Below are 15,750 nucleotides of genomic sequence, written 5' to 3' on the forward strand. Positions count from 1 at the left end.
TTCCCCTCAAGATATTTGACTTAACTCAGGATAAACATGAAGGTTCAAGTCTCTTGTAATAGAACATGGTCAGATGATATTATTAGAAAGAACCATTTTGTTCATAACATCCAAAAAGAAGTTCAAAAGAAACCAGTTTGATTAAACCAAGTTTATTTTTATTTTACCCTTAGAGGACAGTATACAAGAGAGACACATGTTCAAGCATGACACATCATTCATGTCACTGTTAATGCCTGGGGGTGGTTGGGGTATTTTCAAATTTATTTTGTACCCAAAATGTCCCATCATGCAAACACACGCATAGCACTCACACCTCACTCACTTTCTCTGTATTGCAATGACAAATTAACAATAACATCTGGTCCTTGAGAGAAAAAAACCCCCAAAAACAAACAAACAAAAAACACTTGAACCAAAAGGTTTCTTTGAAAACATTAACACATTTAGTTTGAATCCAACAGTCAATATTAAATACACTAAACTAAAAAAAAAAAAAACATTTATAGAAATGCATATAAAATGTTATCACAACTGATCAAATAAATTAAAAAAACAAACAACGATGTAATAAAAATAGGCAATTAACTCGAAAACATTAGTGAGTACTAGCTGGATTCCTGAGAAATGTAGCTATACTATCATATCTATTAGCTGTCAAATAGAAAAAAAATAAAGTATAAAATGATAAAAGAACAGACGGGGAAATACAGAACAAAACTGTAAACAGCAACTATGAGACTAATATTTTTACTTATTAAACTTCTCTAACAACCTACACTATGTATTTGTAGTGTACTGAGTTACTTGTATTGCTCACTAAAAAGAAATTGCGATGTCGTGTTTTATTACGATATACTGATTGTCTGAATGTGTGGTGTATTGCTGAGGCATTCTGGATGTCATTTAAAATACTCCTGTTGTGTTGTTTAAAGGTCATGTTATGTATTTATTTTACTTCTAAAATACTTAAATAGTATTCAAACACCATTTTAATCTCATGGCTGGCAGTCACTCACTCCAACCCTCCCACACCAGAACACACACAAACCATGCGTTGTATACACAAAGCTGTATACTATTATTTGCATTTTCTGTAATGTAACTTGTGGCAGAGGTGCTATAGTGCAAATGCATTCTCCATCTACTCAACTTTCTTACTATTGTATGAATAAGATGAATGTGACAAAAAAACAGCCCAAGCACATGAGAAAACTACATCACTACCAATTTTTACATAGATTAAAAAAAAGGCAATATTGCACAATAAAGGATAGTTGCATGTTTTTTTTAACCCAGTTATTGTACTATATATTGCTACTGTCCATGCTTTCTTATTTAGGTTTATGAAAATGTGAACTGATATTTTTGTGATTCTCAGAGTAAACACAAGAGCCCCTGTTTGCGTGTTGTGCTGTGCTGTGCTGTGTTAGAGGTGTGCATTTATCTTCAATTCAACATTTTTTCTTACACATCATGCTGCTTCCTGTGAAAAACACAGGCAAAAAGGCAAAACAGTTTTGAACTTTTCTTTACAAATGATGTCGTTTAAACTGGAAAAAATAACAAGGACAATTACAGAACCTGACCTGAAAGCACTGAAACACATTAATGCATGAACAAAACGCCAATAAATAAAAACGGTAATATCTACAATTATGCAAAATTAAGACAAATCTGTGACAGAATACAACACTAATTAAAAACTGAGAGGAAATTTGTAAAGCTTATTAACATCTATGCTCCTTGCAGTCACACAGACAGCTGTGGACAATACTAAGGCTACACCAATTATTTTGAAGTAATTGCCAATTATGATTTTTAAAATCAATTTAACTGGTTTGAGTGCGTTAATAATATATACTGTATATATATATATATAAAAAAATGCAATAAAAACTTTATTAAAATAAAATCTTGTGTGAATACGATCTAGTTTCTTTGCTCTTCTATGACAGCAAACTAAATATCTTTGGTTTGTAGAGAAAACAAATTTACATTTTTGAAACATCAGCATTTTGACAATTTCCTGCATTTATGGACAAAACTAATATATTAATCAAGAATTTATGTTACAAGTATGTAAATATTTGTCAGCACTAGACAACACAAATACATCATTTCTTATTACACTTCTTGTGCAGCAGGAAACACAAACATTAAGTTAAGGTGACAAATCCTATTTTATCCATCTTGTAAATTGAACTGAGCAAGTCAAAATTATAAAGGGTTACTTTTTTATCATGGCTTTGAAACAAATGATTTACCTCTGGCAGAAATAAGTCAAGGGAAGAAAAAGAAATCCACTCATTCCCAGATGAAAATGTGAAAATGAAACCTAACAACTACAGTATGTGGGTGCATTCCTCTTAAAATGAGTCGTTATCAGGCGCTTTGCAATCTTGAGGTGTTGGGATGAACAAAAACCGAGTGTGAAGTCAGTGGTGCAGTATTTTTCTACTGCAACCTAAAAAGGCAAGTAAAAAACATGGGCGCCACACTCACAGTGAGAGCTTTCGTTGCAGTTGTGTCAAAATCCACAAATGCTACAGCAAATATAAAATATAACACAAACAGTATGCAACACAAAGTAAAGAGTAAATTTAAGTTAAGGCATCAGACATGATACAAAAGCCTCCAATTTTTTCTTTTTACCATCGTCAAAATGTAATATATTTTTCTTTTTTTTTTACTGGAATGTGTACATTGAGAAGAGTTTGTAAGTTTAAAATGTCCCCTTGAAGTTTCAGAATTTGTTTGTAACAATGTTCTTTTAAATAAAAAAAGAGGCCATCCACCACACAAAAATGAATTAACTGAAACCATTAACATTAAAGATGGATATAAACTCAACCACTGAATATTTGAGGGATGCAGTTAAGCATTTAAATATCTGAATGATTTCCCCATTAAGATAGAAACATAATATTACAATGTAACAATAAACAGAGAAGAACACATGGCCAGATATTTAGAAAACAGATTTGACATGTCTGGTTTCTAACTTTCATGACTTTTAAACAGTAACTTTCATGGCAGACATGTAGAACAGTGGATACTCTTATCCACTACAGTAATTGCTGCAGTAAAGCATCCATCATGTGTTATCCTATATAACCTTACACTGAACTCTTACACAGACGTGACTCAATTCACTCAAAACTTCTCAGTATTCTCCCTAAATTAGTTTCCTCTTCTTCTGTGCAATTCATTGCAGACAAAGCTGTAAATGCAGTGTAGTCATGAGACACATATTGATCAGTTCCCACTGATTGGTAAACTGAGAGTGAAGGTGTGCTTCTTGATGCTAAAATTTAGAAATAAACATGCTGCTCCACAACACCTGCACTGTTAAACACAGCATCAAGAACGACCCTTTTCTTCTACAAAACTTTGCAGACACAAGCGCCTCAGAATCTAACCTGTCCAGTCAGTTCAGAAGCATAGATGAAGCATTAAAAGCCACAAATGCTCCACTATTCTCCTCAATCACATGTTTCCTAATATATCAAATCTGTCAATATGGTTTTATTATGACAGAGAAATGTCCTTATAACCAAATCAAGTTAGTGTCTGCCTTGTCTTTTCTGTTTTTATGACTTTTACTTTTGTATAATTTCGACTTTGATAGAAGCTGAAGTTTTGTGGCAACTTAAAATTGGAAAAAACATTTTAAGATTCATTTCTGTTTTTAACCAGCATTACGCAACGTCTGCGATACTTAAAGAGGAAATAAACCCCTGTTCTGAAGCTGACTCCGCCCAATGCCTGATGTTAAAAATCTACAAAAAGTGGGCAGGGAGTTATCGGTGAGTGGGGGGGTGGGTGAGCATCGCAGGGGGCGTGACAATCGGGTGAATGCAAGTGCAAATCGCGGCAGCTTGCTGTGGTATTTCCAGTGGCGCGAGACACACACATTTCAATATGTTTACCCACACATGACATTTCTCACGCTGATAAGTGATAAAGGTCACCGCAAAATAAATGAATAATCTATGAATCGATGATACGAAGGCAGATTGCTCTACGCAGTTTATTCAGCTATCTTGAATTAGCGATCTATCAGCCAATCAGAAAATAGCATTCACTGTTGCTGGGCAGAACGGACGCGCTCCACAAAATACGTAATTCAAATACTTTACACAAAACTACCAAGAGTTGGACCTGGATCAGTCAATAATTGTACTAGATAACCTTATACTTTTAACGTGAAAAAAGTGGTTTAGGGGTTTAGTTACTCTTTAAGTGTTTTACCACCATTAAAAGAGAAGCATAAATGTAAATGCATGCTGCAGAACAAAATGGCACTGCTAGATTATTGCTGCTACAGCCATTTTTAGGAGTGTTTTTAAAGGAAGTGAAAATTTCACTGGACAACTGGAAACTAACAGAACAAACAGAAGCTATCAAAAATAATATTTAAGTATTGGTTTCTGATTTGCAATACCCAACCTTAGTGGCAGCAATTTTTCTCCATAAGCAAGTCCTGTGGGACAGTCTGGTCATTCCTCCTGTATCAGGGCCCAGCCTGCGAGTTGTCAACTGTCACTCACAGTGAAAGACATATTTAAACTTGTTCTTTGTCAACTTTCCATAACTGTTCCTTAACTTCCGTGGGTAGCGTGTTAAAGAGATCCTCTTCCACCACAAGACCAGTTCTCTTCAGCTGTCGACACTCACCCAGCTCCACCGGCAGACCTTCCAGACGGTTCCCTCTCAGCTCTAGCTGTGTCAAACCGGTCAGCTCTCCAAACCGTGACGGCAGCGAGTGCAGGCAGTTGTTCCCCAAGTTCAAAGTGCGAAGCTTCTTGCACTGGAACAGCTCATTAGGTAGACTTTCAATCTGTATTTAAAGTAATGAGGGGATTGTGTAGTAAAGGAAAGAAGAGATTGTAATTAGTAATTCAAATTTTCAGCAGCAGAAAAAAATATCACAATTACAATATAGGAGAAAAAACTATACAAAAGATAATCATTAAGATTACAGTGATTATTGCAACATATATTTCAGAATGGACTGGCTATATTGTCTGACCAACATGCTTCTGGGGCCATTGTCTTATTGACATGCAGAACCTGTTCATAGGAATTAAAGTAATGGTGATGATCAAATACACACCCTGTTGGCTGTCACTGCCAGGTATTGAAGATTCTGGAGGAAGCCAATGTCTGTCGGGATATAGGTCAAGTTGTTATGGCTCAGGTCCAGGATTCGCAGTTTGCGGCAATAAAACAAATGGTTGGGGATCTTCTCAATCTTGTTTCTGTTCAGGTACAGCTTCTCCAAGTTGGTGAGTGTGCCTATCTGGATAGGAATGTAGGCAATCTGGTTGTACCAGAGTTTAAGGCAGACAAGTCGATGAAGGTGCTGGAAGCTGATAATCTCTTCAATGGTCTTCAGGTTGTTATCCTTCAGGTCAATTTCCTGCAAGTTGTGCAAACTGAAGATTGAGTGCGGTATGCGTTCTAGATCACAGCGAATGAGCTCCAGTTCTGTCAGATTCACCATCTTCTTCAGGCTGTTAAGCACCATCAGCTTGGTGCCTTCATTATTGACAGAGAGTCTCTGAAGGTGCATGCCAACATCAGTAACCACCTGAGGTAGCTTAGTCAGATTGCTCTTCAGACGAAGAACTTTGAGCCTTTTGAGCTCTCGAAGCCCATCAATGACAATGTAACGGTTGTTCTCAGAGCTGAGGTTCCCTGTCAGATGAAGCTCACTCAGGTTCTTCAGACTGTAGATCCATAGGGGAATCTCTTTGATGTCAGTGAACTTGATGTGCAAAGACTTCAAGTTTTCACGCAAAAAAGCCAATGCTGGAGCTTCAATTTTAGCTGGTGTGTGATAAAGCCACATCTCTCGCAGGTTGACCAGCTGGGCAATGATCGGGGGGATGGTGACATCTGGGATGAGCTCCAGTTTAAGGACCTCCAGCTCCATCAGGTCAAACACAGTGTCAGGAATTCCACTTAGCATGAAAAGGTGCAACTCCAGCTTCTCCTGAGAGTTCGTAGTTATCCTCTGCCTGAGCTTATCCAGTGTCCACTCATTGTTGAGGTTCAGCTGCCTCAGCTTATTTTCGCTAACCTCTGAGAGAAATACAGCAAAGCGTTTGGAGTATAGAGGGTCATACTGATCTATCATGTGCAACATGAATGCAAAGTCATTCTTCACATCAGGAATATCACTGTAGCTGCTCTCTTCACGTATTGACTCAAAGGAGTATCTCTTTAGTGAACGCCGAAGCATCCAGCAAAGTGTGTACATGCAGATCAAACCATACACAACCACTAAGCTAATGTAAAAACAGGCTAAGATTTTAAAAAGTGTAGCCAATGGATGAGCACAGCGGTACACGCTGTAACCCGTCAGACTCTCTATGTTCACTGAACAGTCAACACTGAATTTAATATCATGCACGTAATACCCTGTGTAGCAGATTATCAAAATGAACTTGATGACTTTGATGATCGTCTGACGGATGTAGAGTCTGTACACGATGTCTCCTTCTTCAACATGTATGCGGAACTTCTTAACCTTTTCAAACAGTGCTTTTGCTTGTTCGCCCTCTTTTTTGTCCAAAACACCTGTCTCTGTTCTATCTACAATGCCCTGCTCAAGGCGCGTCTTTGTCCTCTGGAGCATAGGAACACTGGCTTCAACATCCTCACTGATGACAGACTCCTTGTGGTCCATTGAGCCGTTCATCTTCATTGGTTTAGGGTCACTCTCCTCAACCACAGTCTCTGACAGTGCTCTAGTTGTCCAAGGAGAGTCAAAGCATTTCAGCAAGATTGATACAAAGTGCTCTAGTTTAGAACTAGTCCGTGGAAATTTAAACCAAAAGTTGCTGCATGCTAGGAAAATCAGGGTATGAAGTAATACTAAGTACGGGAAATACTTGGCAAACCAGTGCAATCTATTCTCATAGCAAACAGCATCCACATAGTTATATTGGTGGCGGTCCAGATTGTATTGAATCCCTTTGGGCTCCAAGTAGAGTGATGTAGCGAGAGTGGAATTGAAGTTCTTCTTACAGGTCTCATTGACCACCCATTTGCAAGGCAGGCAGATCATCTTGTCCTGGGTGACCTGCAGTGTCCCTCCAAACACGGAAATCATCAGCATAACAATGGAGATATAGTCGGTGAACACATCCCACCATGGTTTCAGGATGCGGTACGCTGGCTGTGTGTCCACAAAGTACCGCAACTCAGTGATAGGGATCATGGTTTATCTGTGTGGGGAGAGAGAATAAGATTTATAATAGAGATAAGCTATATAATATAGATAAGTTGTCCAAAAAAATACATTGCTCCTTCAAGGCAATGTATGGCCAGGCAATAACTCAATCACAATGTCATTTTCTCCAGAATATCATTATAAGAAAGGTTCAGTATCCATACCTCAGATGTATGAAATGTTTTGCTGTTTTTTCTGTACATAAAAAAAAAACTCTTCAACTTATAATTAGAAACAGAAAATCATTTTTAATATATCGTTATCATGACAAACATCTATACTTTTTTTCATGATTGTTATATTGATATTGCCATGTCATCCAGCCATATATCCAGCAGCTTTACCTGAACGAATAGACTATACCAACTTTAGCTGCCAAATCAATATTACACTGCCAACTAAAAAAGAAAAAGCCTGTTAACTAACAAGGTCATACATCAGCACATTAGAGACGGTTCATTTGAAGGATGTTCATTTTAACAAAAAAATTCCCTGTTGTGACAAAGACCTGTTGGCCTGACTTCACTAGATGCGGCCATTATGTTATTGATTTAATCATTGCCAAACACACAATTAATCCTACGTTTAGAGGGGCTTTAATTGGGCACAACATTTCCAATGTTGCTAAATGGCAAACCAGGCATCACTAAAATATTAGGTAAACAATTATAGGAATGTAGTATAACGGGCATTGAAGCACCTGCATGCAGGGTGTTGCCATAATTATGAAAAGGGTAGGACACCCAAAATAAGGAAACAAACCGTGATTTTTTTTTTGTTCTGATGCCAATCGTTAACACCCATTTTTCACCTGAAAAAGAGTACTATACATTTAATAATGCATTCTTTGTGTTTACTATTTCCTTAATTAGATTGGGGGAAAAAAACACAAACGGGAATGAAGCCACAGTAAAAAAAACATAGTAATTTACATGCAAACAACAATAACATAGTAAATAATCCATTCCTGTTGGCACCTTGTTCCAAATTGTCTCAACAGAAATGAAATGAAATACAATATGAAATGAAATACATTTCATTTGCCTCTTAGCTTGTACTAATACAGGTATTTTTTTCTTAAGAGTGGTACAATTATTTACTCAAGAGAGTCATGACATGAAATGTTCTTATCCTCCCACCACTACTGCAAATCAATGACTGGCCTCATTCATGCCAAATTCAATAATTATTTATTTGCATATCAGTTTGTATCAATGTATCAAATTACCATCTGGCCAGGACTCCCTTGAAAAGAGGTTCTTAATCTCAATGGGACTTTCCTGGTTAAACAAAGGTGAAATAAAAAAATTAAACCAGCCCAGAGCAGGTATTCCCTTGTTATTTTGTTCATGAGAACTTTATAAAAGTTTTAATATAAATATCATCAAATTCATATACTTTAATAAACATTTCCATCCATAATCATTCACTCATAATAAGGACAAACACTTGCAAGCTCAGATCTATACCTTGCTCACATGCAGTAAGACTAACCCAAGTTGTTATTATGAAAATAATACAAACTAATGAAAGCACATGAACAACATAAAATGCAAGGAGAGATACTAATCTGGAAACTGGTTCTACTTACAGAGCCACACTGTGAGATGCAATGTCCCCATACATAACAAGTCAAGAGGGATCCACTTCTCCTTCACTGCCGTTGTACATCAGAGCCAGATAAAGCCCTCAACCCCTAGCCTGATGTTAGTGTGACACACCCAGCATGTAAGCTTGAGAAGTCACTCTTCTGCAGATGATGTTCCGTTTTGGCTTGTTCAACCCAAACAACACAGCGGCCAGAGGAGCCACCTTGCTCCCCTGCTCTCTATTCTTAGCCATTTCCGTTAATAATACCCAGAGTATTGTCTGTGGGGGCCTTGAGAAGCACCTCCCTCGACCTTCAGGAGGAGATCCTGTTTACCTTACAGAATCTGCTGTCTCCAACCAGTGTCTCACTGGAATACTCCACCGTCACCTTTTGCACCCTCAGTATCACCCACATACACAACAAGTATCTAAGAGTTGGCATTCATCACAGCTTGGACTTTCTTAGGAAACTGTAAACGCAAGGAGTCAAGACGCCCAGTCTGATTTCTGGCCAGTGTGCATACTTGGACTGGCCCCAGCTCCTCACATAACAGTTATTCCAACAAAATAGCAAGGGTTGAAAGATAATGTAATAGTTAAAATACTCACCAATTTGGAAGGTGTTATCTGTGCTCCAGTACCTGATAATGTCCCTGGTGGACCAGCCACTCTCTGTGTATCCAAAACCTTTCATGGACCAGTGCCCGACTCAGCGCCATGAGGTTTAATAGAAAATCTGAAAGACATATGAAAAGGACGTGTTTTCCAGGTGGTCTCCTGCTATATTTATGGTGGTTTAAATTAGTGATAGCACAAAGGGATAATACAGAAAATTGTAAATGTAATTTTCAATGATAAACAATGTGCCTTCGCACGTTTCATAAGGCACTCATTACAGTTATAACCTATGCTGTCAGACAGGCGTGTTATTTTACATATAAGTGAACATGCCGATACTGACATCCCTCAGTCACCGGTCGCATATGGGATGTCTTTGTCATCTGGCTAGCTTGCTAGCTAGCACAACTAGCAATTGCAACTGCAAATAAAACAAACATATACATTTTTCCTGCGTAGGATTGAACCAGGTGGCACATGATAATTGACGAATATATAAAAGCAAGTAAATCATCAGGACTGGTCACAAACAATATTCAGACTTCCGAGAAAATTACGTTAGCAAAACAAGATAGCATGTTAGCTAATTCGCTAACTTAGTTGGATCACCCGGGCTCTTTAACGCACTGGAAGTTTACGTGATAGTAAGCGGTGTTCATATGACATGGTTAACACATTTTAAAATCCAGTACGGTGTTCAACTTACATCGTTGTTTTGTTTTGTTGTGTTGCTATGTCAATCCGACGCTACTTGAAACGAACACTAACACTGACAAACTGTGTTTGCTGTTGCTAGCGGCTCATGCTAGTAGTCGGTGTGTGTGTGTTTCTCTCTCTCTGCTGCTGCAGCTCCCCCGCCCAGCCGAGAGGTGGCAGCGTGGCGATTTGAGCACACACACATCCGGTGTCTTTCAGAGAGAGGGATGTGTATGTTATGAGAGGAGGATCTCATGTTTTGTATGGCTGCACTTTCCAAAAATATACAACATTTTAATCTCAGAAATGTTGTCAGCGAAGCCCTTTCGGGCTGCATGCTCATCCTGGGCTGTACTGATGTGGACGAACCGATTGTGTATTTCTAAAGTGTGTATGTCTACCAGCTTCTCCATGAAGGACACATGGCACTGCAACAGGAACACCAGATCACTGCTGAAGGCGAGAGGACTGACCTGCAACACTAATCAATCCAGTACGCTATGGAATAACTGTTCAAGTCGAAGCAAAATGAGCTGCTGGAGCTGTAAACAACCTCTTGACAAAACACCTGCATTCTTCTGTGTGTCATGTAAAGTGGTGCAGCCCCCTGAAGAGGGAACATCTTACTTCAAAATCATGGCCTGGTAAGTATTCTGGCTCACTACTTATCACACTCATAAGCATTTTTGTTAAAAACACATCTCATGTGATCATGTGTTGCCTCTTTTAGTGACTACACATTCACACTGGACACACAGCAGCTACAGAAAAAATATCTGCAGCTCCAGAGGTTGCTACATCCAGACAACTTCAGCCAGAAATCTGTGGTAGGAAATGGGGTGGAAAGGGAATCTGAATGCTGAATGTGAATCAGCACAGGCTCTCCTATTGATAAGCAGCAGTTTGGGACAAATAGAGTGGCACAGTAAACTGGGTCAGGACACAATTGTGATGTTTGTTTTCTTAGTGGGATTTGGCGTAGGGAATAATCCTGAGTAAAGGCTCTTATTAAAGCACATTGAGGAATTATGACCCCTTTCCTATATTAAGATTTCAAGAAAAAAATGCACAAAACGATGTCAAGGAATCAAAAGATATACAACTGAAAATGAAAACGTAGTTAGAATAAATAAATGAGCACAGACTGACAAAAATGATTAGGATATTTTTTTGACTGATTGTACGGAGGGGGGAATTTATCCAACATAGCATTTCATCTCAGTAAAATGTTTTTTAATGTAACCTATAAAAGACATCTAGTTGTAGATCATTTGCAGACATTCCCCCTGGTTAAGCATTTAAGGAATGTAAATTGTAGGTACACCAGGTGCAGTCACCAGTGCCTTTATTACACCTGACATCTGGATTTACCCACAGACAAAAGTGCCACACAAATTAAAAGAAGAAAAACAAAGTCGATTTTCAAATGGTGTGGCTTACAGACATCAAGATATTATGACTTAAAAGCATTAGAAGGCAGAAATTACCAGAACTTTTACCACAAACCAACCATACTCTTGAAAACAGGGCAGGGACTATTACTATTTTAATTATTGAGTCATTTGTGCATTAATTAATTAGTTAATCGTCATAAAAGTTTAAATTTTTTCATTTTAATTTGCCCAAGGTCACCTGTTTAAATGGCTTGTTTTATGTATGGCCAACAGTCCGAAACCCAAATATATACAGCTAATTTACAACCATGACAGAGAGAATATTCAAATAATCACATTTTAGTAGCAAAAAACTATGATTTTGTGCTGAGCCAGGTGCTGAAATACTCACTGATTCATTTTCAAAAAGTGATTACTTCATTGAATTGGCTTTGACCAAGTGTATGTTGAATATATGTGAAAGGGACATTCCACAGATTTTCCACACAGTTTCAAATTGTGAAGAGTCCAATGAAAACCTGATGCACAATGTCTTATGTGGTTATGGAGAAACTTTGTGGAGACATGGTTATGTCATCAGGGTTATTTCAGCGTGCAGAGATTATTTTACTGAGATTTTAAATTTAAACAATAATGGAAACAAGTTTCATATTATTTTGGTGGAGCAGTGATCTGTTGCTTTTCATGTAATTTATTCTGTACACTCAGGTAGACAAACACAATGCACAATGCTGTCAAGATATGATATGAAAGCTAAACTCATATTCAACCGAGAGTGAGGGAGTTAGAGAGTGGGAGAGGTAGCCTGGATGGTTTCGTCTCCCACAACCTGTCAAATACTGTACAGTCTCTGTTTTATTTATCAGCACCTCTGGCCATTTTTTCTTAATTAGACGTCTTCCAGCCTCAGGCTTACATCGTATATAGAAAACTCATTACTTATACAAGGCTACAAGGCAGCCACCTACTGCAATGGTTGTTATTACAGAAATGGCTGCACACGATGGGCCCATGGGCCAGAGCTTGAGACTATTGATTTTCACAAGAGCTGACAGACCTGATAGCTGCAAAATGTACTCAGATCTGTCAACCATTTCCAAGATATTTTACTTACAGTCTAGTTTCTACACATCTGTCGTGTCAGACTTGTACCTGCATCCCTTCAAGGGTCCCCAGACTGCTTGAATGCAGGAGTAGCTGTACATCATGCACCTAATTGACAGTATCATGAAGGAGTTGATGTTTAGAAAACTGACGGATTCGTATGGCAAGACGTAATGGAGTTGCCTTCGATTTTTTTCCACTTTCTGTGTCACACTGACATGTAATTCTGGACAATGTAAATAGTTTTTTGTGTTTAAATGGGTGGAAATGGACTGAACAGAATCCTGTTTTTGCAGACGGAGCAACAGTATTCAGAAAGCCAGTCAGCTCTCGTGAACAAGGCATACTCCACTCTGCTTAAGCCTTTGAGTCGCGGTCTTTATATGGTAAGTGAGAAATCCCTGCCCGTGCTTCTAATGAACCGTTTATTTCCATAACTCCAAGCTCCCTCTGTCTGTTCTGTTGTACAAGAGAAACATCTTCACCATCTGGCGTTCAGAAGTTGTGACGTGCATTTAGGATGAATTACTGTGCTATGTTTCAGCTGGAGCTGGAAGGGATGCATATAAAGGAGGGTACCGAATCCGCTCATTCTGCATTTTTTATGGAGTTGATGGAGATCAATGAAGCTCTCGATGAGGCACAGACTCCAGAAGAAGCCAACAAGATCGGCCAGGACACAAAAGGTAAACAAGTATGTCTGTTCAATGTCTGTTTGAATTATTTGAGCTAATAAGAATAGAAAAAAGATGTGCACAGGTGCACAAGAACAAGTCTTGGTTAATTGGTGCTAAACGTGGACTATTTCAGATGTATTGGACAAAGCCTTAGAGATGCTTATTAAAGTGCTTTATTTGGAGGGTGAAAGCTTTAGTGTTGGGATGTATGCTCTCTGTCCTCAGCACTTCCCACCAGATGAGCGTGGGCAGATGCACGCGTCATATACGACATCGGCATGAGGCAATCCCTCCATCTCTGAAATGCTCCACACACATTGACCCTTATATTGTTGCATTTATTGTCTGACTTTCTTTTAGACCATTTTCCCCTTTTGTTAGGTTGCTTTGCATTTTGCATTTGCGCTATTTGTCAGTGATGGAATAGCAGCCTTTTCACTGAGTAGATGTGTGGGCACACATGCTTAGTTGAACAAGCAATACAATAGAAGCATCCTATAGTAGCAGAGGTCTAGTTCTCTTTCAGATCACTTACTTTACATTACACTGAAAAGTTATTATGGAATTGTTTATCAATAATACCCAAGGTATGTTGTCCGACCTGCACTTTACGGCTGTAAGTTTTCCAGTTCTGGTACCTTTACCTATTGTTTCCATGGTAACAGCAAGTGGTGTTTTATACTACTCGACACTTACTGAGCAGCTTCTGTGTGAGGAAACACAACTAAAGAGCAACTGATGTTTATGTTCAGGTACTGTATATGTTGTGACAGTAACGTAAGAACAGAATGAATGTATGTAGTAAGAACTACTGTTAAATACTGGAAAGAAATGACATACGTAAGTGCATACCTCTGATATAGGGTGCACATTAGGTTTAAAACCAATGAATGTCATGCACATCTATATCAAAATGATCCAAATATTTTATCCTACCCTAAGTGCTCGATGATATGTACGTTAACCCATCTTAAGACAACATGACACCTGAATTTTTCAGTTTAGTTTTTTTTACTTCACATCAAGCAATTGCTCTTGAAGACGAGTGTGCTTTAAGGAATAAATAAAAACCCGCTGGCTTTCTATGTCTCATTAAGTCATGCAGATCTAGAAATGTTCTCCTCCTCTCTTGCAGGGAAACTGGCAGAGCTGACAATGCAGATAGACACAGCCCTCCGTAAAGGTATTCTGTTGCAATGAAATATATTTTCTGTTCCTCCCACTCATTCGTTTATGCTGAAGCTTATCTGTTAAGTCGCTGAATGAGTCATCGATTGAATTTCATTTTGCACTATCTTTTTTTTTTTTTTATCTGATCAGGGGAGCTTCAGAATGCCCAAGCGCTTCTCATCCAGATGAAATACTTTGCAAACATTGAAGAGAAAGTCAAGGAAAAACTCTGTCATTTCATGTAGTTTTTACCCTTTTTTTTGTGCCACACTATTTAACCTTTTTAGACACTTTTTGTTACATTTGTCTGGAATTATGTAAAATGATGTGATTGTTCAAGTTGAATGATAAAACTTGTACTATAATGCACAACTGAATAAATGGTGACTAATACATAATATGCAGTTTTTATTTATTACTGTATGGGGATGTGATGCAGTATCTCCTGTGAATTTAACAAAACTCTAATCATAACCACTTGTTCCTAATATGTCATTAAATATGACAGAGATCTATTATAGGCTCTGATTAAAATGCTGCTTGCAGTGTTTATATAATTATCCTGCCTATCAGTTTAGGATTGTGTCATGCTCATGCAGCCATGGGGCTCTGTCACACCTGTTTCTCGGGGTACCTTTAGGGGGAGACATAACACCTTGAGTATCATCATGCAGTGAGGTGAAGACGAGACGAGCGTGCTGTATGTTGCACAAAGTGAAGACAAGCTCAGAACAAATAGAAGTGCTTCACTGAGGTAGACAAATTATGAAGCGTGTGTAGCGCTATTGCTGTGACAATCAGGCGGACCCCCCCCCCGAATGACAATCCCTCCATGAGCCAAAGACACACGATCTGTGCAATTCACCATGAATAAATTGATGCACGTTGATCTCGTGCATAGCAGAAAGTGAACCGTCAGATCACATATCATATGAAAAATGTTATTTGAAACAAAAGAGCGCCACAAACGAAAACCAATTATGGTGCCTTAAGGCTGCAACTAATGATTTATCCTTAATATCCGTTAGTCTTTCTACTATCTTCTTGATTATGTGATAAGACTGTTTCCCAGTCCTCAAAATGATGATGTTCTTTAATGTTTGATTGTTTTTTTTGGTTTTGTACAGAAACCAATGATGTTTATATTTTATTTAAAAAAAACGACAAAAAAAAAAACACTCAGCCTGATAAATCAGTTATCTAAATAGTTGCCAGTTAATGAAGTAACTGATTAATGATGGAGTGATTGATGGAATGA

The 15,750-nt window shown here is 38.2% G+C and overlaps 2 protein-coding genes across 2 annotated transcripts; one reads left to right on the top strand and one right to left on the bottom strand.

Moving 5' to 3' along the window:
* Nucleotides 1-136: 136 nt before the first annotated feature.
* On the bottom strand, nt 137-10,298 carry lrrc8ab (leucine rich repeat containing 8 VRAC subunit Ab). The gene is made up of 4 exons (XM_058636467.1): nt 10,158-10,298; nt 9,443-9,569; nt 5,120-7,238; nt 137-4,843 (listed from the first exon to the last, which is right to left on the bottom strand). Exons 3-4 carry the CDS (start codon nt 7,229-7,231, stop codon nt 4,568-4,570), a joined length of 2,388 nt encoding a protein of 795 aa, XP_058492450.1. The 5' UTR covers nt 7,232-7,238; nt 9,443-9,569; nt 10,158-10,298; the 3' UTR covers nt 137-4,567.
* Nucleotides 10,299-10,358: 60 nt separating this feature from the next.
* hscb (HscB mitochondrial iron-sulfur cluster cochaperone) lies at nt 10,359-14,890 on the top strand. Its single transcript, XM_058636478.1, has 6 exons — nt 10,359-10,791; nt 10,878-10,974; nt 12,942-13,031; nt 13,190-13,331; nt 14,458-14,505; nt 14,643-14,890. The coding sequence occupies exons 1-6, from the start codon at nt 10,454-10,456 to the stop codon at nt 14,735-14,737; spliced, it is 810 nt and encodes a 269-aa protein (XP_058492461.1). The 5' UTR covers nt 10,359-10,453; the 3' UTR covers nt 14,738-14,890.
* Nucleotides 14,891-15,750: the final 860 nt, after the last annotated feature.

This window comes from Solea solea, chromosome 8 (genome assembly GCF_958295425.1).
Source record: "Solea solea chromosome 8, fSolSol10.1, whole genome shotgun sequence".
NCBI lineage: Eukaryota > Metazoa > Chordata > Actinopteri > Pleuronectiformes > Soleidae > Solea > Solea solea.